The sequence below is a fragment of the Anomaloglossus baeobatrachus genome, chromosome 2 (assembly GCF_048569485.1).
Source record: "Anomaloglossus baeobatrachus isolate aAnoBae1 chromosome 2, aAnoBae1.hap1, whole genome shotgun sequence".
Lineage (NCBI taxonomy): Eukaryota > Metazoa > Chordata > Amphibia > Anura > Aromobatidae > Anomaloglossus > Anomaloglossus baeobatrachus.
The window spans coordinates 239,471,698-239,496,425 of record NC_134354.1 but is presented as its reverse complement, the minus strand read 5'-3'; the positions used below and the strand labels follow the sequence as shown (position 1 = coordinate 239,496,425).

General features: G+C 43.2%; 1 protein-coding gene across 8 annotated transcripts in view; it reads right to left on the bottom strand.

Moving 5' to 3' along the window:
• Positions 1 to 909: 909 nt before the first annotated feature.
• The window catches only part of LOC142291292 (complement component receptor 1-like protein), a 99,201-nt gene continuing 75,382 nt past the window's right edge, over positions 910 to 24,728 (bottom strand). For 5 of the 8 annotated variants that reach the window (XM_075335719.1, XM_075335718.1, XM_075335720.1 and 2 more), the window contains 3 exons: positions 21,252 to 21,330; positions 10,080 to 10,179; positions 910 to 5,219 (listed from right to left, as the gene is read on the bottom strand). In XM_075335719.1, the coding sequence (XP_075191834.1) occupies positions 5,208 to 5,219; positions 10,080 to 10,179; positions 21,252 to 21,330 (191 nt within the window). In that variant the 3' untranslated portion in view covers positions 910 to 5,207. The remainder of the gene's footprint in view (positions 5,220 to 10,079; positions 10,180 to 21,251; positions 21,331 to 24,728) is intronic. The other 3 variants (XM_075335723.1, XM_075335725.1, XM_075335722.1) reach the window with 1 other exon arrangement.

Genomic DNA, 24,728 nt, shown 5'->3' with positions numbered 1-24,728 from the left:
CATAATTTACTTTGTAAATAGGCATTTATAGACTGCCAATCACTAAAAGTTTACCAATCAGCGGTCGTATCATGAAGCTAGTTGGTCTATGTACACAGACCCTTACCCTGGTCCAGTCTGGAATTTACCCCTTTATAGAAGCGGATCAGATTTGTAGGACCGATGCCTCAAACACAAGATGTTGGGTGTGAGGTTATTTTTAGTGAGATACCTCAGAATAACATCTCTTAGAAAAATCAACAAATATTTTGAGCTCCAGCCTCCCAATGCATTTCTTCAAAGACCAACTTCATCACCCTTCCCTTCCACCACCACCCTTTTACCAGCCTCGGTAGAGCCAAAGATGGCTCTAGCTTGCCCACCTCGTCCTTAACCGCCCGCGAGCAGTATGCGCTCACTAGGAAAAAAAATAAATAAATAAAGCCTCCCCATGTATATTAGACTATTGTCTACTGAACTTGCTGACTGTAATGTGTATGGGGGCCCCAGACAACTGATTGTAAGGTGAACCAATTATACATCTGCTGATCTTTTTGTTATTTTAAGGAACTAAGCCATGGTCAGTCATGTGTGTGCTTTATGAGGGAGCCACCACCAGACAAGCACTTCTGTGTGAGAGTGCCAGTTGAGATAGTTACCAGCTGAACGATCGAACAAAGCCATCTCATGTGTATGATAGAAGATGGCACCCATAGTGTAAAGCCTAACAGAACTTCTCTCCTCACCTTGCAAAGTTGAGCAAGTGCAATGTAATAAGGAGCCTCCTTCCCTCCTCCAGAGCCAAAGACACGATGATAAATGTAGTCTGCATTAGAGCACCAATGGAAGAAGAGTGTATATGACAGACATTATGACTACACAAATCTCAGAAATAAGTTATTTATGAATTTGGTAATAAAAAATAGTTCATTTTAGTAAAATATTAGCTTTATTATATATTCATTCATTTAGGAAGAAAAAAAATATGTAAATGTACAATAAATTTACATTGGCATGAAAATCAATGTCATCTTTAGCTGTTCAAAATGCAGAATGCCCATGTGAATTTACATTTTTACAACCAATATATTTTTTCTTTTAATTACAACCTAGTTAACCATGCAACATTCAATTAAATTCATAAAAAGATTAGAAGCTCATTTTTAAAGAAGCCCTCCCATGAACTTTTTTCATTTAAGCCAGTATGTGTGTGTATAATATATATATATATATATATATATATATATATATATATATATATATATATATATATATATATATATATATATATATATATATATATATATATATATGTAGTGTAGGGTTAGTATGTTAATATACTCACCCATGGCCACCTTCTCTGGTATCCATTGCTGCTGCTCTCCTCTTTTGAAGGACACACTTTTTTAGACCCTTTGGGTCACACAGGCTCTGTGAGACCTGGAAGAGGCTACTACCATGTAAGGCATCAGAACGAGGTTCCATAGACTTACATTGTAAAATAAACTTCCAGCTCACGCAGAGTGAGCTGGCTCATCTGAAGAGCGGTGACTTTAGTCAGAAGAGGAACAGAACAGCGCTAGGTGAGTATATTAGCGCATACACTACAGTACATACACACAGATTTAGAGGAAGAAAGTTGATGGCAGCAATTTGTAAAGGATTATTCTGAGAATTAACACTTCACCTACTCACAGTATAGAGCCCAATACCACTAAAAATACCAAATCCAGTGTTTATTATTTTTTTCTTTCCTTCTGCAGCATCATTTAGAGGTAGAATTTCCTCATTCCAAGCTTGAGCAAATTTGATATTTCTGGTTTGAAAATAGAAATTAATGTCTCCACTCTGACTTATCAGATGACCCAGATACTGCTCTCCGATCTTACAAAATCAATCTAACAGATTTTGAAAAGATAAAACAATACAAACTTCCCTGCTTCTCCTTTACAAGTTTATACTAGATGGATTCTGGACTGAAGAGGCTATATGGACAACCTAAAGAGGACAAAGGAGAACTCCGGGAAAGCGACAATAAATACTATACAAATTATAAATATATTCACAATGTGGTATATAGTATTTTTTTCAATTTATGAGACATACACTTCAAGAATCTTAAATCAGAAGGAATTCAGATGCTCAGAATAATTCACCACTGAAATTAATCTGTTCTTTAAAATTGTGACTTAAGGGAATAAATCTAGAATAATGATTATCAGAATAAGACACCCTTAGTAAATCCAAATACATATGAGGATCTCTTAGCAGATCCACCCTACTTTTAATAGTGCAAGTTTACCATAAGAAGGTCCCGATTTTCTCTTAAAAATAACTATAATCTATTAATGGAAGAATTGAATGATACCAGTGTTCTAGTTACAACTATTGTCAACACAAACAGCATGACAAACCCTCTCGGTAATGAGAAACACCAATATTTATGGCCTACAGGATTAGAATTGGCTTAAATAATGCTGCAAAAACATTCTGTATTCTAAGGGCCACTGTACACTGATAAGAAAATATAAGGGATATAAATCAAAATGCAAATTTTGCACCTGAAGAAAAACATTTTTTCAAATTGTACCCAAATAATCCCAAACGGTAACCTTCAAGTTAATATTTTGCCTACTAGAGATCTAGAATCTTGCGCTCCTCTCTTCCAGATGAAGTACTGCTTTAAACTCAGTGGGGCTGATTTACCAAACTGCTTGCACCAAAAATTTGGCTAAATTATACTTTGAACTACATTTTTTTAAGCCTTGGTCTACAAACAATTTTCCATGCTTGACAATGAGATGTGGTCTATCGGAAAGAGAAGTGGACATGGCTAAATTGTGAACCCCTGCACAGGAATTGTACCAAAAATTGTTAAAACTTAGTAGACCAAAATAAGCCAACTAAAACTGTAAAAAATAAGGTCAGTGTTGATAAAGGGGTGAGGTGGAACGCGAGAGGAATGAATAAAAGGTGCATTCCTCGATTAAAACTAGCACATCTGACAAGAAGCGTGCATCTATCCTCAAATCATGGACTGGAATAAAATTTATGGAATAAAAGTATCATCACTGCTCATCATAAATTGACACCCACATGAGTGTCAACCTTTCTCTCTAAATTTGTCAGAACTGAGCAAAAATGGTGTGAAGGTGCGCTGATAAACTGGGGCCCAAGGCTCTGATTCAAAAGTGTGTTCCCAGACATCTGGAGTAAAAAATTTTGATAAGTCACAAAATTTTTTTGAAGTTGAGGAAACACAGCAATTTTTGGTGTTTATGAAAAGTGGCAATTCTTTCCCAGATATACCAATATTGGGCATGACAGAGGCAGAATAGGGTAGTGACGGCAAAGTTCATCTAATTCTGATGATGAACAGTGGCGAGCTTTACTCCAGAAATCTTACTCGTTTTTGGGATAAGATTTGGGATGAGGTGCGCGGAGGCACGCGTCTCTTAATTACTTCGGACTGCTGACGTCAACATGCCTCCTCGTCATTGTCATGTTTTAAATTCATTATCATGTTTTAAATGTAAATGTTTACCCTGTTAGTGAAAAATCTAATAAGAACTTTATTGCTTAAAAAAAACATGCCTCTTCATCAAGACCAACATTAACATCAATGTGCTTGACAAATCAGAGCCTAAAGGTCGCTTTACATGCTGCGATATTACTGATATCGCTAGCGTGGGTACCCGCCCCCATCGGTTGTGCGACACGGGCAAATCGCTGCCCGTGGTGCACAACATCGCTCAGACCCGTCACACTACTTACCTGCTTAGCGACATTGCTGTGACCGGCGAACCGCCTCCTTTCTAAGGGGGAAGTTCGTTCGGCATCACAGCGACGTCACTAAGCGTCCGCCCAATAGAAGCGGAGGGGCGGAGATGAGCGGAACGTAACATCCCGCCCACCTCCTTCCTTCCGCATTGCCGACGGCCGCAGGTAAGGCGAGGTTCCTCGTTCCTGCGGTGTCACACATAGCGATGTGTGCTGCCGCAGGAACGACGAACTACATCGTACACGCAGCAGCAACAATAATTGGGAATAGGAGGGCATGTCACCAATTAGCGATTTTGCGACGATGCAAAATCGCTCATAGGGGTCACACACAACGACATCGCTAAAGCGGACGGACGTGCGTCACAAATTCCGTGACTCCGAGATCGCTCGAGCGATGTCGTAGCATGTAAAGCGGCCTTAAGACAGTCTAAAGATATATCAGATCTTAGCAAGCAAAAGTTAAGCAGCTTTAGTAAATCAGCGACAGTATACCCTTATACTTTATTAGTTTTCATGGGTAACCAGTTTCGCTAAAAATTCACTACAGTCTCTCAATTTATAGACTACGCTATTTTAAAGTCTTATATAAAGTTCTTACTTTCAGGGCCATCAAAATGGTTTTGTTATGTGACAAGTCTACAGCAGTTTGTCCACCTCTCACATAGGGATGCAGAATGTCCATGTGGCACTTATGTATTTAGGAAGCTGCAAGAATATATTTATTTCACTTGTTTACAGACAACAATATAATTTAAGAGTGCTTTATAAAAACAATCACTGTCCCCATAAGGGTTCACAACCTAATTTTCCCATCAGTGTGTCTTTGTATGTATTCCCAGTGTTTACTTCGGTATTCTCCCACTTCCAAACTCCTGGCACAGATTATCCTAGGTGGGCTTTAACCCAAGACCCCAGTGCTAAGCACTGAGCCACGCTGCTGTAAGCAGTAACATTCCAACATAATTACTAGAAAACTTTCAGTAGTAAATCCCTTAAGAATAACCAAAAAAAAATAAAAATATATTTTAGTTTTTTTAATTTTTTTTTATAAAAATATAACTAGTTTATAATCTTATACCCTTATTTATACCTTAAACTGATAAACCAAGCAATAGAGAAAAAAAAATATATTCACAGTCTTCATATATTTATCCATTCCCATGTGCAAAGTTTGCAATCATAAAACAAGTCTTTAGTAAGGAAAAAGATTGGAGTACATCAATCCTGCTCTACTTGCAACTGAAGAATGAAGTCAGACTTTCATGAGCATTTAAGTTAAGCAGGTTGGGTTAAACTATGCAGTCCAAAGGCACGTCTGGAGAAGTCTAAAGGAGCAAAGCTTCACGGCAACATTATCCTCAAGCATACAGGGTGGGTTGTAGGCTTTGCGATACTTCAGATGCCAAGATTTATCACAAATGCCATAACGGACATAGTGAAGATAATTAATGTGTTTCCTAAAGTAAGAGAAAAATGCATTAAAAACATGAAATTATTAGGAGTATTTTGAAGCAAAAACAATGGAGACAAAAACAAAAACCTTTATAAAATGGCCTAGTTTGTCATTAATTGGGATCTTTTAACACTAGAAGGTCCAGAGAGGGGTCATTTAACATTTCTACCTTTGGAACCCAGAGACGGGTTGAATGACCTGAAAGATTTTAGCTAACATCCTATAAATCACCATCTTTTGTTCTGTAATTCAGGCCATTACTGTTGCACCACAGGAGGTTGTTGTTTTCCATTGTTTAGCCATTTAGTTTCTAGTTAGTTCTATTCAGTTTGGACTAAAGCTAGGGTCACACTTTAGCGACGCTCCAGCGATCATGACAACGACCTGACCTTATCAGGATCGTTACTGCGTCGTTACATGGTCGCTGGTGAGCTATCAAACAGGCAGTGTCCAGCCCCCAGCAACGCGTGGAAGCGATGCTGCGCTTGGTAACTAAGGTAAATATCGGGTAACCAAGCAAAGCCCTTCGCTGGTTACCTGATATTTACCTTGGTTACCAGCGCACACCGCTTAGCACTGGCTCCCTGCACTCCTAGCCAGAGTACACATCGGGTTAATAAACAAACCTTTGCTTATTTACCCGATGTGTACTCTGGCTACGAGTGCAGGGAGCCGCACTGGCAGCCTGAGAGCGGCGGACGCTAGTAACTAAGGTAAATATCGGGTAACCAGCGAAGCACTTCGCTTGGTTACCCGATGTTTACCTTGGTTACAGCTTACCGCAGGCTGCCAGAAGCAGAATCCCTGCTCTCTGCTCGCTTTAGTTCGTCGCTCTCTCGCTGTCACACACAGCGATGTGTGCGTCACAGCGGGAGAGCAACGTTCAAAAAATAAAGCAGGATATTCAGCAACGACCGGCGACCTCACAGCAGGGGCCAGGTCGTTGCTGGATGTCACACACAGCGACAGCGACGGGACGTCGCTGCTACGTCACAGAAAATGGTGACTTAGCAGCGACATCGTTGTCGCCGTTGCGGTGTGTGACACCACCTTAAGGGTCATTTGACCCTCTTTCGAGACTTCAGGGGGGAGCTCAAAATTTCTGGAACTTCTAGTGTTAAGCAAAGGCTTAAGTTAGGAATTTTGTCACCACTAGAGACATTGCATAATACCAGAGCAGGTCTGCTCATAAAACACATGCTTTACATTACAGTACCACTATTAAAACGAAATCTGTCACCAGGCTTTTTCTACCTCATGTGTGAGCAGAAACCCCGATTCCAGCGATGTGTCACTTACTGTACCATTTTCGCTCATTTTAAACTTTAGCCGCGAGGGTCCATTGGACCCAAGGGGAGGTGGTTTTCATCATATTTCTGCAAGTATAGCAGGTAGGTAACTGTCCATTTTGGTAGCTTCCCAACACGGCTGTCAACTTGACTTTTAGTTTTTTCTGGACAGCTTAGCAAAACATAACTAACCAACCATATTTTTTACAGACACATTGGAGAACCATAATAAAATCAGTATAACCAAGTGATACAAGTCTACAGACAACAATTCTTATGAAGACATCGGCTACATTCACTGTAAACAGCTATTTACAGTCAAAATAATCTGTTCAAGGTTCTTCAGCTTAAAAAAAAAAAAAAAATACACTGATGTTTTATTTCTTTTTATTTTTATGGACACTGCAAAAAAGTGCCCTATTTTTATGGAAGGTCCCAGAATTTCTGGACGGTTGGCAACCCAGCTTCCTAGCTTGGGTGCCCCTCACTTCTCAGTTCACCGTGAGCGATTGCTACACGTGCCACAGCAAGGTGCAGCGACTAATAAGGCGCAACAAACTGATGATTAATAAGGTCATTTGACTGCTACAGACCTACACCAGTTACCTGAATGCTTGACTCTGTAGAACCCCGTTCACACCAATCATTATGTGTTCAATGTGTATAGACAGAAAGCTACCAGAGGTGGGGGGCGGGGTTTTATAGAGCCCATGAATATGGAGGAGTATATGGCAGCAGGTTTACTAGCCCTGTAGTGTCTCCTTTTGATAAGTGAAATTATCAAATCTACAGCAAGCAGCCGAGTACGTGACATCACTGGAATTAGGGTCTTTGTCTCTATATTGTGCTGCTCTCAGATTATGTAGAAAAATAACTTGGGGAGTGCCTTCAACACCACAATCAGTGTGTAGTCTAGGTTTATTTTGTGAAGCCATGCCTATGATTTGTTATATTATATTCTTTAAAATACTAAATTAAAATAAGCTACAAAAGGTCAAAAATAAGCCAAGAGTTTAAAGGGAATCTGTCAGCAGGTTTTTGCCATGTAATCTAAGGGCAGCATGAGATGTAGGCGAGACACTGATTTCAGGAAATGTCATTTATTAGGTTGTGTGTTTATGTTTCACTAGGAGTGTTTTAGCAACAGGAGATAATCATGTCCGGTTTTCAGGAATTTCTTAGTATTGCCCAGGTGACAATTCTATCATTTATTCAATATTAGGGAAATCCTGAAAACATACATTGTTGATGGCTCTTGGTGACTGTAGTTGGGGGAACAATGCAGTCAAATCGATATTGGCTGCATTATTGCAGTGACATGTTAATACTGCGGTATTTCAGAGAAGACAGTTTGTAGGCAGTTCTTAAAACTATGTCCCACTCCCTGGGCTGAGAGGTCTCTCCCTATGTGTCAGCTTATGGGAAAAGGGCGAGGAGAAGGTGCCAGGGAACTGCAAAGATGCAGCCAGCATCTGATTCAGGATGCCCATGGTTCAGACGGCATGAATTTAGCCTCAAGATTACTTTAAATTGGGTGGACACATCTGACTTCAAACAACCTATTAATTACAACATGTCTAGATACCAATTAAGAATTTGAAGAGAACCGGTCAACACAATTTAGCATGTTAAAATAAAAAGTATGGCCAAAATGGCATGTACATCCTGGTTGGTGTTTAATTAGCATTTGAAGTTTGGGTTTTATAAGCTTTCGCTACATTGGGGTGGGACTATGGGTGGGGTCTACAGCTCTGCCACAGCCCTGCTCCAGCCTCTGTTGTCCATCTTATTGTTCACACAGGCACCATCCTAGCCGCAGGCAGCACTTGCGCAGGTTGATCACTGATCTCTTCAGGAAAATAGCGCCAATGGAGGCACTGGCGCAGTCTGATCTCCCGACGGTCTTCAGAAAAATGGTGTCAGTTGCGGCACATGTGCATGCATCTCCCTGACACAATTTTACTGTAGACCACCAGGATAGTAATCTGCACAAGTGCTGCTCGTGGCAGATCAAACTTTAAAACAGGAGGAAAATACAGACACCAGAAGCAGGCAGGGGGGACTGGGCAGAGCCTAAGACCCCATCCACCGTCAATGCAACGAAAGATTATGAATCCCAAACTGCAAACACTGATTAAACTACAACCCAGCTACGGATTTCTTCATTGAAGGAATCTATTGAATCTGTATAAACACAGCCATTATGGCCATACCTTTACTTATACATGCATCATCGTGATGACAGGTTCTCTAACTTCATACATATCAATACCATCCAGGAAACCACACAGTTTTTATATAGTGGCCACATGGAATTAATAAGTACAAGCCAAGAAAAACAAAGAAGATTTGAAGTGGCCAGAAATTGGTTCCTATTAGTCACTAAAGTCATTCACAAACTAGGCTTTATATATAATGACACTTGGCACAGGATGAACAATCTTCAGGAGAAAGTTTTTTCATGGATAAATCATTCGCAAAAATGTTAAATTATTCCAGCAGAATAGAAACTACTTGTTTTGATCAACTTTAAGACTGATGTGTATTACCCAACATCTAAATGGAAGAATAAGGTAAGATGACAGCTCACAAGATGGCCAGGGTGGCTAGACAAATAGCAATAGGAAAATCTGTTGTAAAATGTTTTAAAACTTACGATACAGATAAAAACGAACATGTAACATGTAAAACGTCAAGACATTTAAAGGGGTTGGAGTATTAGGGTTTTGTATTTTTTGTTGTTTACATAATTTCAGTGGTGTATCCGCTGACAAACCACCATAATTTTCAGCAAAAGATATACTGGTAAGAAAACAATCCAGATCAGCGGTATGCAGCTTACTGGTTGGAATCTAAAGTATCTAACAATGTGTACATGCAAATATTTTCTACAGAAAATATTTGTTTTCTTTGCCTGAAAATGATCATTTTTACTAAATGGGATTTGACAATATATACAATAGTTGAAAATATTGTTATCCAAGTGAGCAAAAATATCAACAACCCCTTTAATAGACAACACATTCCAGCAGCACAAAGACTAGGGGCGCACATTTATAGCGTCACGGTTCTATTACACTTTATGCACAGCATTTCTTTTGATAAATGCGCTCTGCACTGTTAAAAGGTTAATGACAAATGGTCTTCAGTACTGATAAAAAGTAGCCTTATAAAAACTGGTAACTTTGTTGCATAATATCAAATAGTTAAAAAGTCCTTAAAGGGAACCTGGGGGCGGTGGCAAACCCATATCTTGTCTCCCTATAGATCCCAGCCAGATTTTTAAAATATATTTTCTTCAAAACGTCTAAGCGTTTTAGAGTTTTAAATACCTGGCTGCAATCGTGCACCCAGGATCGGATTCATGCTGTGGTTTAGGCAGCATGAGTCAACTGACCGGATCCCTTTATATTAGGATCCTCTGTCACACGGTGCACATCTACATTAAAGAAAAGCCAACTTCAAAGCGATGTTAGTACACAGCAGGCAGGACGACACTGAACGATGCACAATGAACTCGGGACACTGAACGGTTGTCCTGATGCGGTGGTGAGTACCGACACTTAACGCTCTACCTGGGCTTCTAGCTGCTTCATATCATACTGCGCTATAGGAGGCTGTTGGCTACTTGATGCATCACTGTCTGCTTTCTTTCCAGCTGGAGCTATATATTCTCTGCACAAATTTGAGAGTAGGAACGGGAAAAAAAACAATAGTATAAAAGTATATGTTAATGTAATTACATATTCACAAATTATTCATCTAGAAAGCATTTAAAAGGGGTTGTCCACTACTTTTACATTCATGGCCTATCCTTAGGCCATCAATGTTTGATCAACTGGGGTCATACACCCCGCACCCCTGCTGATCAGCTGCTTTTGGTGGTGGAGGTGGCAGCAGCAGGCAGCCGAAAATGCTCAGTTCCGAACAGGGCTGTGGAGTCGGAGTCGTGGAGTCGGAGCTCATTTTGGTGGAGTCGCAGTCGGTATAAAATGCACCGACTCCGACTCCTAGAATATATAATAAATTGGGGACAGTAGTGCAATGCAGAATGTGCTGAATATTTTACTAAATAATATTTAGTATAATGCTTATATTTAAGTGAAAAATTTATTGTAGTACAATGTGAACATCAGACATTTAGTTATTTTTATGATACAATAATCAAGATATTTGGATAGAACATAAAATATTTATTGGAATACAACTTTAGAACACAAAAAACTAATAAATTGTAAATATGTAATACAATATGTAATATACAGTAGATTACATATATATCGTGTGTGTGTGTATATATTTATATATATATATATATATATATATATGTATATATATATATATATATACACATACATATACACACACATACACGATATATGTAATCTACTGTATATTACATATTGTATTACAGATTTACAATTTATTAGATTTTTGTGTTCTAAAGTTGTATTCCAATAAAGAGAATTTTGTTACTTACCGTAAATTATTTTTCTTATAGTTCCGACATGGGAGACCCAGACCATGGGTGTATAGCTTCTGCCTCCGGAGGACACACAAAGTACTACACTCAAACGTGTAGCTCCTCCCTCCTAGCATATACACCCCCTGGTAGCCAGTCCTAGCCAGTTTAGTGCAAAAGCTGAAGGAGGACATCCACCCACAAGTAGAGACAGAGCAAAACCCGGAATAACCGGAACCACTGTCCACAACAACCGGTGATAACACACGGAACAAGAAACCTGCCAACAGGCAACAGGGAGGGTGCTGGGTCTCCCATGTCGGAACTATAAGAAAAAGAATTTACGGTAAGTAACAAAATTCTCTTTTTCTTCATCGTTCCTTATGGGAGACCCAGACCATGGGACGTTCTAAAGCAGTCCATGGGTGGGAATAAACAGAAAAACTGAGAAGTAGGCGAAACCTAACTTCACAAATGGGCGACAGCCGCCTGAAGGATGCGTCCGCCCAAGCTCGCATCTGCCGAATAAAGAGCATGCACTTGGTAGTGCTTCGAAAAGGTATGCAGACTAGTCCAAGTGGCAGTCTGACAGACCCGCTGAGCCGTAGCCTGGGCCCGAAAGCCCAAGAGGCACCGACAGCTCTGGTCAAGTGTGCCTTGATCCCCGGCGGGAGAGGCACCCGAGTACACTGGTAGGCATCGGAAATGGCCGACCTAAACCAACGAGCCAGGGTCTGCTTAAAAGCCGAAAGGCCCTTACGCTGACCAGCAGTCAGCACAAAAGAAAGGTGCACCGCCTAAGAACAGCGGTGCGTGACACATAGATCCGGAGCGCCCGCACCAGATCCAGAGTATACAACGCCCTTTCAAAGCGATGAACAGGAGCCGGACAAAAGGAAGGCAGGGAAAATGCCCCGGTTAAGGTGGAACAGCAACCACCTTAGGGAGAAAGTCCGGAGTTGGACGGAGAACCACCTTGTCTTGATGAAGGGAGGACTCCGAAGAGAGTGCAGCCAAAACAGAGACTCTCTTGAGGGAAGTTATGGCCACTAGAAAGACCACTTTCTGTGAAAACCTAAACTAAGAAACCTCCCTAAGAGGCTCAAAGGGGGGTTTCCGGAAGCAGTGAGGACCGAATTAAGGTCCCAGGGCTCCAAGGGCCGCCGGTAAGGCGGAATGATGTGAGATACGCCCTGCATGAAGGAGCGCACCTGGGCCAGCCGGGCGATACGCCGCTGGCACAACACTGATAGAGCCGAGACCTGTCCCTTAAGGGAATTGAGGGATAGTTCTAGCTGCAGACCGGACTGTAGAAGGGACAGGAGGGTCGGCAAGGCCAAAAGGCCAAAGGATACTTCCGAGCTCGAGTCATAGTGGAGATGACTTCAGGAGGGATACCAGAAGTCGACAAGATCCATGACTCAAACGCCACGCCGTCAATCTGAGAGCCGCAGGTTCTGGCGGAAGGACGGACCTCGCGAGAGAAGGTCTGGACAGTCCGGGAGATGCCATGGCACCTCTACGGACAGACGGAGCAGGTCAGGGTACCAAGCTTGCCTGGGTCAGTCTGGAGCAATGAGAATGACCCGACGGCCCTCCTTTCTGATCTTGCGCAGGACTCTGGGCAAGAACTAGAGGGTGAAACACGTAAGACAGACGAAGCTGGGACCAAACTTGAACCAGTGCGTCTGCTGCAAAAACCTGAGGATCGTGGAGCCACGGTTTGACGGCTGAGACAATCAGCCTCCCAGTTTTCCACGTCTGGGATGTGGGCTGTGGATATGGTGGACTAGGAGTCCTCCGTCCACTGAAGAATGCGAGGAACCTCCAACATTGCCAGGCGGCTGAGTGTCCCGCCCTGGAGGTTGATATAGGCAAACGCTGTAGCGTTGTCTGACTGGACTCGAATGTGCCTGGCCGCCAACAGATGGTGAAAGGCTTAGAGAGCTAGAAACACAGCTCTGATTTCCAGCACATTGATCCAGAGGGCTGATTCGGACAGAGTCCAAGTGCCCTGCGCTCCATGGTGGAGATATACTGCTCCCCAGCCGGATAGACTAGCATCTTGGTGAGGATCACCCGGGACGGAGCCAGGAAGGAGCGTCCCTGAGACAGAGGGGACGAAGCCACCACTGAAACGAGCCCCTGGTCTGTGGCGAAGCCACCGCCCCGTGGAAGTCCGCTTGTTCCAACAGCGGAAAATATCCAGCCGCAGAGGACGCAGATGGAACTGGGCAAAGGAATCGCTCCCATTGACACCATTATCTGATCCAGCACCTGTATTAGGTGCCTGATGGAACGACGTCGACCGCCAGCGGAGGGACTGCTGTTTGACTAAGGGCAGCTTCACAAGTGCCGACAGAGTCTCGAATTGCGTCCCTGAGTATGTGAACTTCTGGGTCGAAGTCAGAGTGGACTTGGACAGAATGACAAACCACCCGAATTGGTTAGAGTGGCGAGAGTGAGCGAGGCACTCCGCTAACAGTCTGCACTGGATGAAGCCCAGACTAGAAGGCTGTCCAGGACAAAAGGATCACTGCCAACCCCTAGAGGTGCAGGACCGCAATCACAGCTGCCCCGACCTTGAGAATACTCGAGGGGCCGTGGCTAACCCCAAGGGAAGAGCCACGAATTGGACCACTCTGATTGCAAAACGTAGCCAACGCTGGTGTGAAACTGCGATTGGCACATGCAGATAGGCATCTCTGATGTCGATGGATGTTAGGGAATCTCCTTGGGTCATTGATTGATCGCAGAGACTCTATGCGAAACTGCCGCACCTGAACATGCTTGAGAAGCTTGAGATCCAGGTCGGAAGGCACCGCCCTCCTCGGGTACTAGGAATAGATTTAAGCAGAAATCTCAGAACCGTTCCCAGTCGGGAACCGGTACAATTACTCCAGTGGCCTGCAAGAATGCTACAGCCTGTGAGAAGGCGGCGGCCTTGGAGCAGGGGGGAGTTGACAGAAAAAAATCTGTTTGGCGGGCTGGATAGAATTCTATCCTGTAGCCGAGGGAGATGGTATCTCGCACCCACTGATCGGAGACGTGTTAAAACCATACGTCGCCAAAGTGGGAGAGCCTGCCACCGACCAAGGATGTTGCTGGCGTGGCTAGATAGCCAGGAGAAGACTGACTTAGTGGCAGCATCTCCTGCGGTCTTCTCGTGCGCCATTTGGGTTTACGATCCTTGGCTGAGCCAGTGGACGAGGCCGAGGGCTTAGAGAACGATCAGATGGAGGAACAAAAAGAACGAAACCTCGACTGATTCCTGCCCTGGACCGGTTTCCTGGTTTAGGTTTGTGGCATGGAAGAAACTCTTCCCGCCAAGAGCTTCCTTAATAATTTCATCCAGTTGTTCCCGAATAGTCTGGTCCCAGCACAAGGGAACCCAGCAAGGAACTTCTTTAGAAGCATCCGCCTTCCGCTTCCGAAGCCACAGGAGCCTGCGGATAGCGAGGAAATTAGCCGAGGCCACCGCAGTGCGGTGAGAGTCTCCAGCATGGCAGACATGGCATAGGATGAAAAGACTGAGGTCTGGAAGTTAAGGTAACCATTTCGGGCAAAGAGTCCCTGTGAGGGAATGCATCTCCTCAAGAGAAGCAGAGATGGCTTTGAAAGCCGCACTGCTGCAAAAGCTGGGGAGAACGAGGCCCCTGCCGTCTCCATACAGATTTGGCCAGAAGGACAACCTGGCGGACAGCAAAGCCGTAAGTGAGGAGCCATCCCACTGATACAACGTCCGGGCTGAGAGTCTAAACACCGGAGGGACCACCTTTGGTGAATGAGCCCACTCCTTGACCACCTCTGGTGGAAGGGGAAAACTGTCATCAGAACCACGCTTTGGGAAGCGTTTGCCAGAGCAGACCCTAGACTTGGTCACAGTGGCCTGAAAACTGGAGCGGTTAAGGAACACACTCCTTGTTCTCTTAGGCAAGGTAACTGGTGCCTTTTTGCCAGAGAGGGTTGCTCCTCTGATACTGGCGGATTGAGGTCCAGTACAGAATTAATGTACAGTGGGAACCTTAGAGAGGTGCCGTCAGCCACTGATACAACTATCAGGGCTGAAATACTAGACACCGGAGGGACCACCCTTGGTGAATAAGCCCACTCCTTGACCACCTCTGGTGGAAGGGGGAAACAGTCATCAGAACCACGCTTTGGGAGCGTCTGTCAGGACAGGCTCTGGGCTTGGTCACAGTGGGCTGAAAACTGGAGTGGTTAAGGAACACACTCCTTGTTCTCTTAAGGTATACTGATGCCTTTCTGCCAGAGGGGGATACTCCCCTGATACAGGCGGATTGAGGTCCAGTACAAATATAATGGACGCAATCAAATCATGAGCATCTGCATCACCTTTGGACCGATCAATGGTACATTAAGTAGCGTCCGAGCCCCCAGTAAAGACATCCTCCTCGTCCAGTGAGTCAGCTAGTGAATCAGAGCTGCGGGACGGGGAAGGACAGGGGACCCTGCGTCTCCATTTTAGGAGGACGGGGTCTGAGATGAAGAATCCTCAGAGCTTTGCTGAGCGAGCCGTAGCAGCCGAAGCGCCCTGAGAAGGGGGCTAATGCATGCTCAGCACCACCGGAGCAGCTGGAGGGACCACTGACGAGCCTCCAGGCTGAGGGACCACTGTGTCTATGTGCTCAGTACAGGCAGTACGAGTCTACATGCAGTGCATATTAAGAACAGCCTTGCTCTGATGTGAGACATGCTGCAGAAGTGGGGGCTCTGTGAGAGAATGCATCTCCAGAATGACCCCCAGCAGAGTATATAAACAGAGAATATAAGCAGCTGCACAACTGGAGGTTGTGGCTTGCCAGACCGTTTAACATACATTTCTGTGCCCTCCAGTCCCCCAGCCCAGGCCCCCATTTGTCCCAATGTGGTATCTCTGTGCCTATGCAGACATTGAGAACGCTGAGAAAATGGCGACCGGAGCGAGGAGAGGGGGCGGGGCCTACTCTGAGAGCGGGCAAATGAGGTATACAGGGGAGGGAATCTTTCCTCAGTGAGGAGTGTCCATTCCCTGTGCTGAACAGCCGCTGGGCGGAGCCACACTGTCCCTCTGCATGACTGACATGCAGGGGGAGTGAAACCGAAACTAGGCCTCAGGCGAAGCCGGGGCCTAGATTTAAACATGCGGCCAGCGCGCAGGCACCATCGGCGCGGTTCTCCAGTGAAAACTGGAGAACCGGCCGGAAATGTTACCACAGTCACATAACACACTCCCCCCAATAAATAAAGTACAAGGGGCCCCTGGAAAGACCACTTTCTGTGGTAAAAACGTCTCAATACTTAGCTTTTGAGACGCAGGTGCCAGGTCCCTGGGGGGGGGGGTTAAACGCTCCGTCCGACAGGATCCTGAACAGGGCTGCGGATGGAGACCGGTCTCCTGCAAAGCAGTGAGAACCGAGATGGCTCCCACTTCAAGCCAGAGCCCCAGGGGATGGTGAAGGAGCGCGGCATGTGAAGGCTCCAGCCTTGTAAAGTCAACCTTAACAGCACCGCCGACACAGTGGGGTGAGAAGGGACATGCCGGGAGTCCAGATTGGACCCGCTTTTCTTTCAAATCTTTGAAATCCAAAAAATCAAAAATCAAAAAACAGAGAATGCATGTGTGTGTGTGACCTCCTGAACACAAAGCATTGAAACTGGCTAGCACTGGCTACCAGGGGGTGTATATGCTAGGAGGGAGGAGCTACACGTTTGAGTGTAGTACTTTGTGTGTCCTCCGGAGGCAGAAGCTATACACCCATGGTCTGGGTCTCCCATAAGGAACGATGAAGAAAAATATATTTTATGTTCTATCCAAATATCTTGATTATTGTATCAAAAATAATTAAATGTCTGATGTTCACATACACATGTTCATGTACTAAAATAAATTTTTCATCTAACTATAAGCAATATATTTAGGAGTCTGAGCCGGAGTCGGTGCAAGAGAAATTGAGGAGTCGGAGTCGAAGGTTTGGCTTACCGACTCCACAGCCCTGGTTCCGAAGTTGCCCAGTTCCGAAGCTGCCCAGTTTTCTGATAGTGGCTACTGCCGGGTACAGCACATCCGCCTCCCATTCAAAATCGATAAAAGGCTGACGTGCAGTACCCGGTCACGGCCGCTATGACAAGATGGATATGGTGTGGAGCCGACCATTTGCGGTCACAGGTTGCTGCCAGCGGCACAGAGAACAACTGATTGGTGGGGGTATCAGACCACGGACGATCAGACATTGATGACCTATCCTAAGGATAGGCCATCAAAGTAAAAGTAGTGGACCACCTCTTTAAAAGGGAATCTGTCTCCGGGTATTTGCTCCACCATCTGAGAGCTGCATAATGTAGAGACAGAGACCCTGATTCCAGAGATGTGTCACTTACTGAGCTGTTTGCAATCATTGTGATAAAATCACTGTTTTCTCTGCTGCAGATCTAGCAGTTATACAGAGCTCATGAATATGCTGGACTACCTGGCAGCACGCTAAGTAGTCCTGTAATGATAATCTACTGCTGATTAGTGATTTTATCAAAACTACACTAAGCAGACCAATAAGTCACACATTGCTGGAATCAGGGTCTCTGCCCCTACGTTATGCTGCTCTCAGATTAGGTGGCAAAAGCCTGGTGACAGATTCCCTTTAAAGATAATCTGGCAACTCTTCTGACAGGTCTATTTTAGAAAGTACTTGCATTCCCCATGATACTAAAATTTCCAGGCATGTTTTCTTGGAACTGTATTGGGCACTTCCTGTGTGTTTCTTATTGGAGGTGTAAACACGTATAGACATTGGAATATTTGGTGAGATTTAAAACTTCAGTATTTGTAAAACAAATCAAGGAGTGGGCAAAAAAAAAAAAAAAAAAAAAAAAAAAAAAAAATGTAGAAGTGGAGCCCATTTTTCTATTATACTTTTCCTTTGATTGTTCCACTTCTAACACAAATTTGTGCCGTGCAATTCCTAAGTAAGGCTATGTGCCCACATTGCTTTTTTTTGTGTGCTTCTTTTCTGCACACAAAGAATGTTTTGGCAAGAAAAAAAAGCTGCTGAAAAATCGCACATTTTTATTACTTTTGCGTGTTTTTTCACTTTTTTCTGCCTTTTTTGTGTTTAGTCCTGGCGATTGCGGGGGCTCAGGCGCCGCCAAGTCTCTGGCTGATGTTCTGCTCTCACTGCCCGGAGCGGTCCCCGCGCTGCTTCCGGCTGTTTAACCCCCTCCGTGTAATGCGATCAAAGGGACCGGATTGCTGCCATAGTAACCCTGGGTTATCACCATGACTTCCCCGGGTTCCTGAGCTACGGAGAGCCTCACACACCATGCTGTATGCAGTGTGTGTGAGGTGAAGTGCTGCGCTATAATCACTGTAGTTATAAAGCACCGCGGTGGATTATAGAAACAAAAAAAAAAAAAAACAAAAAAAAAAAAAAAAAGACAAAAACAACGCCAAAGCAATTGACATGCTTCTTTTTTCAGCAACAAAATCTGCAAGAAAAAAAGCAGCGTGTGCACAGCAAGTCCGGATTCTCAGACTTTGATGGGATGCTTTTTCCTTGCTTTTATTAAAATAAGCAAGGAAAAATGCATAAAAAAAAAAAAAAACACATGGGCACATAGCCTATGAGTGCATGAGAATTGTTATTCCATGGGGAATACAAGTAAAATAACAAAAATCCGCTTGTAGAAACGTAAACCCCAGGCCACTATTTGAATCATTGTCAGAGATCACATTAATAAGGTTTATTAGGTCTGTATAATCACTTTGAGAGCAATAAATGACATTTGATTGGTTAGGGCACGAGTAGACTTGGGGAGGGTGGAGTTTGGGAAGGGGCATCAGACAAATTACTACATTCATAATGTTTGGGGTATCAGTTTTATAATTTTGAAGAACCGTATTTGAGCCTTGAAGGGATGATTTTCCACTACTGAACAACTCAACCATAACTGTTAAAGTGCCCCAGATTTAAAAAAAAAAAAAAAAAAAAATAATACACTTGAACAGCGCTATTCCAGAGTGTAGTCACAGGTGACACTTAAGCAGTTGGAGTCATTGAATAGTGGACAACACATTTTTCAGAGGCAGTTTTGGCACATTTTTATTGTACACAATGTTTAGCATTTACAGTAGTTTAGATTGTTTTTATTATGGTAGAAGGTATAAGTAACAAGCATTTTCTATTTTTTTCCCCACTATTAAAGAATCCAAATCTGTTTTTTTTTATTTCCGCTTTATGTTTTATAATACTTAATTGACTTTTAAGTATTTTGATTTACAGGGAATCAGAAGCCAGGTTTTGTCACCTAATCCGAGAGCATCATAACGATTCCAACATTTTTTCAGCTGGTGGTGATCCCTTGAAAACAAGTAAACATGCTGTGAGGAAGTCAACACTATTCACGAGTTTTGCATAACTTCGCCAACATCACTGATTGGCAGCTTCCTGCCTATGCACAGTGGGAACAGAAAGCTGTCAGTGTGGCAAGGTTATTCAGACTTCAGCATTCTCACAAGTATATCTGTGGTTCATGAGTTTTGTATCAATTAAAAAATGGTGTATTTTTGTCTTTAAAAGGGACTCTCATCTAAAAACTGCTATTAACCCACAGCTATGGAGTTAAGGCCGCCTTACACGCTGCGATATTGTTACAGATATCACTAGCGTGCGTTCCCGCCCCCATTGGTTGTGAGACACGGGCAAATCGCTGCCTGTGGCGCACAACATCACCCGCACCCGTCACACGGACTTACCGTCCCTGCGACGTCGCTTGTCTAAGGGGGCGGTTCGTTCGGCGTCACAGCAACGTCACTAAGCGGCTGCCCAATAGAAGCGGAGGGGCGGAGATGAGCGGCTAGAACATGCCGCCCACCTTCTTCCTTCCTCATTGCGGGCGGCCGCAGGTAAGGTGAGGTTCCTCGTTCCTGCGACGTCACACATAGCGATGTGTGCTGCCGCAGGAACGACGAACAACATCGTACCTGTAGCTGCAACGATAATTGGAAATAGGGGGGCATGTCACAGATTAGCGATTTTGAACGTTTTTGCAACTATTTAAAATCGCTCATAGGTGTCACACGCAACGACGTCGCTAAAGGGGCCGGATGTGCGTCACGAATTCCGTGACCCCAACAACATCGCTTTAGCGATGTCGTAGCGTGTAAAGCAGCCTTTAGTCTGCAAGTTAATAGTGTTCTGATACTTTGTGGCCACCACACAGAGCTCCACTATTGGGAGGAAATTAACTTTATTTCTCCCAGCAGCCTCAAGGTTCTAGTCATAAGAGTGTGGCTTCAGTCCTGGCTCAGTGCATACTCAACAGCGATTGCAATTACGCCCCCGACACTGACTGACAGCAAGCTATGTACTGATGCAATGCTGTCAGTCAGCATCGGGGCACTGTTACAGCCACCACTGACTATACACTTAGTTGGGACTGAAACTGCACCGGCCACCGGTGCCTCCTGAGGAAGTAGAAGCACAAAACATGTCGAGGCAACTAATACCTTAGCACTAAGTAAGTTGTCTGGCTCTCTCTTTATCAAAATGATTATTTAATTTATTGTATTGCATTTTATTAGAGAGGTAATATCGAATTCTAATCATTAGGTGGTGCTATTCGATTTCTGAACAATATATGTTCTAGCAGCACTATTATAATTCCTGGGATTTCTTACATAATTCTAACTGAGTGCTAGTATATTTTGTTTTTTGGACTTGGTGGATTGGCAGCCTTGTTGTTTTTGATATACCGGTAATTATCCTATGATTGTTTTTGTTTTTGTTATTGAATTATATATATATATTGTAATAAAATTGAGCATTTATACTCCATTTTGAAACTTTGTTTCTTGTTTGTTAAAATGATCATGAAGTTTAGCTCATAATACTATTTTGATATTTTGATTGTCTTTGATTGAATGTTTGATGTATGCAGTTATGTGTCCCAGACAATTATGTAAATATTGCACTTATTTTTTTACTTGGAAAAAATTAAATCTGTAAGCATTAACCTTATGGCCTTACATTTTGAATTAAAGGGGCTTAATGGATTGTTATTAACAAGAAAATGAGCAAAACACGGGGGGGGGGGGGGGGGGAATTTGAAATTCTCAGTGGCATCCCCCTGTTCATAAATCTAGCAGCTGTATATGACCAGCAACACTTTGCTGCTCTATTGCTGGTTCAAGTCTCTCTAAACACACATGAATAAATGGAAACTGTTTTAGAGAACTCTACATTCTATATTTAAAAAAAGTGTAGAGCATATTTTCATTGCGCAATCTCACCCTTTTTTTCTCCTAAACCAGCAGGCATACATTATTGATGCCGCAATGAGAATTCCAATAATTCCAGCGATAACTCCGCCTTAAAAAAAATACAGCAATATTACATACAGATGAAAGTTTACTTTGGTACAGGCTCTGGCACATGCTTGACAAAAGGTATTAAAATATTGAGAAAATCAGCCTAAGGGGGATTGTTCAAAACCTTTTTACTATTGCTGGACTGAGCTGTGCCTGAAAAGAAAGATTTTTCCAAAAACATTTATCTAATCTCGCCCAGTTGCGCTGTGCATGTATTGATCATATGCCGGTCAGCTTATGGTGATGGTCTGTTTGGCCTTCACGGTGACAAAGCCTGGGAGACTGTCTCAAAAAGACACGCATGCGCAAACTTTCTAGGCTCAGTTTAAACAGTCTCTCGAGTGACGTCCCGTCGGAGACTGGCATTCGGAAAGAGAAACCACTGGACAAGACAGGACAGCACAGGATGCAGACAGGCAGGATCACATATTTAGAAAGAACTTTTCTTTTTCAAGACAACTTAATTCAATGGACCAAGTAGTGGATAAACCCTTTAAAGGGGTGGTTCACTACTCTGCAATAGTGGCCAGATCCCTGTAAAACTGATAGGGAAAGCTTTTGTCAAATATCTTGTTCAGCCAATTCTGCCTGTGAGCGGCGCAATTTCAGTCTGCTCATTCAAAGTAACCCCCAGGCTCCATGACCTGAGACCCAATGATATCACGTCAACTTCAAATTGACCCATCATCACTGGGCCCGGCCCCAGTCTTCCTGAGTGACTGTGGGCGGCGTTTTACCGCTCATCACAGCCCAGCATCTCGCGCACACTCTCCTTCACTGCAGAGCGCCGCAAGCAGGAGCGATGCTGGGCTGTGACGAGCAGTGAAACTCCGCCCATAGCCCAGTCACTCATGGAGACTGGGGTTGGGGCTCAGTGATGTCGGGTCAACTAGAAGTTTATGTGATATCACCAGATCTCAAAGGTCACGGAGCCGCAATAGCGCTGCTCAGAGGCAGAATTGGCTGAACAAGGTATTATATAAGAATCCTTCCCTATCCGTTTTACAGCGATGTGGCCAATATTGCAGAGTAGTGAACCACCTCTTTAACTTGGGCATTTCATAGACCTTTGCCATAGTGTATCTGTTAGTGTAAGGTTACTAACAGTAGTTTGATATTATTTTAAAATAATAAAAGTATAATCAACATACCGATCAGCTTTTGCTCCTCTCCAATGATGCCTTGGTCCCTCAGCAGTATTTGGCTGAATAGGTCTATCCAGACCACAAAGAATATAAGGAGAACAATGTGGGAGTCCTGGCAACGTCAGAGGAGGAGCAGTAGGGATCTTTAAGGTTAGGATACTTTTTTATTATTTTATGACATTCTGAACATCCTTTGAAAACTTTATTGCTGGGTAACATTATCAAAATACGTCCAAATTTCAACGTAACTAAAATTGGTTCACAATTTTGCGCATACCCATTTCCTCACAGTTTGAAAATTCAGAAAGCTTGTTTACAAAAATAATTAAGTCTATTTAGCAATTTTATGGCAGCCCTGCCTTGCACTTAGATTTATTAGCACTAAAGTGGCATAAAGTAAGATAGAAAAAGCGCATGACAGCTAGAGGAGTCAAATTCAGTAAGAGGTTTAGAAGCTCGCACGCCAGCAAACTCTGGATGCAGAACACTAATCTATGTAGCGTGAAAATAGTGTAACCGCCATTTTCTCTAAATTTTTCCTCCATAAAGCAATAGTAACCGTGAAAATAATAAACTTTATAATATATATGTTATTACACAAATCTGCATTTACCTCCTGAACTGATCTTGCATTCTCAAAACTCTCAATTCACAGGCAAAATCTGTTTTCCGTGAATAGAGACTTCCCCATTACATAGATGACAGTTGGTGCTAAAAGTTCTATGGAACTAGCATTGGAATGTCTGACTCTAGCTTCTCCCTCCGCAGAATATAGTGGGAAGGTCTGTCTTCAGTGAATATAGATGTTACCCTTGAATTGAGAGTGATAGATGAATCCAGGAGTAGACAGATGCAAATTTCTCTGGTGGAGAACGAAGTGGTGCTGGAAACTGTAGAAGACAGTATTTTACTACACAAAAGAACAAACATTACTGACAGCTAACTGGTGGTCAAGATAAGAATAGCAGGTAAAGCCCCCCTACCCAAAAAAAATAAGTCATAGTAGTGATAAACGCTACAAATGGCCTTGCGAACAACAAGAATTTGAGAAATTCTTAAAGAAACTCTGTACCCCTGCATCTAAGATGACATCTGCCCACTCAGTCTATCCTGAACATGGAAGCATGCACATCTAAGCATGGAGAACTATGAAAGTGAATGCCAATCTATGGACCCAGCACAAATCTCAGGATTAAAGTGAATCACTTTAAACAGCACATGACTTAGGACACAAAACCAAATAAAGCAAAACAAGCATCTATGGTGAAAGGCAGACATGTATGGCAGATCACTTGCCAATTTTTGACAACCCTAAGTAATTTAAAGGGCCTCAGAATTACAGCAAAACATGGCAATTACTTTCCTGAATACTGCATTCATTCAAAGAAGGCCAGATTAGATTAGTGGCTTCAACTACTCATGCATTGGAGGACACTGAGGACTACTTTTGATGCCCTGGGATGGGACACATCAGTCAGCAGGAGGAGTAGTTAGAATTACTCTTCAGAGAAACTGACTCACCCACATGACTCCACACAGGTTATTTATGTAGTACATAGTGTGCGCCATATAATCATGTTGTGTAAAGAGCAATAGGGTTTTATAACATAGCAGGAAAGTGTTGGGGACATACACACCTAGAGGTGTTCTGTGTGACACAACCACTGACGCACATGAGAATCAGGCCGCTCCGACAACCACAATGCAGATAAGAAACATTTCCAAGGGATGGATAAAAGCGGTGCAGGCCAATTGAAGAGAAATCCAAGAGGTAGATGAAAAGAAAAAGGGTTTATTTGTCCACACCTTTCTGAGTCATCCACATTTAGATATTATTACAAGTAATTCAGGTGAAGAACGTTGTGACAAATGCAAAGTTTAGAGGGCAATATTATAAGCCAGGGCAATTCATTTTTCTGAGGGGCCAAATGAGAGCCTCTGACTGGGGAGGAGGGCCTAACCAATAGGCTGAAATTAATTATCCTCAATATTAATATGAAATTATTAAAATTATTTTATATTAATATTATTTGTATCACTGATTGAGCAGAATTAGGCTGTGTGCGCATGCTTTTTGTTCCATATTTGGTGCAGTTTATAGTGCAGTTTGTTGCCCAAATCTGCATGTTTACCCTTATGCCAGCAAAGTAAAGGAGAACTCTGAAGTGCTGTGCGCATGTTACTTATTTTCAGTTTTGGGTGCAGGAAAAAGAAGCAGCATGCCACTTGTTGGAGAAATCTTTTAGCTTTTCCA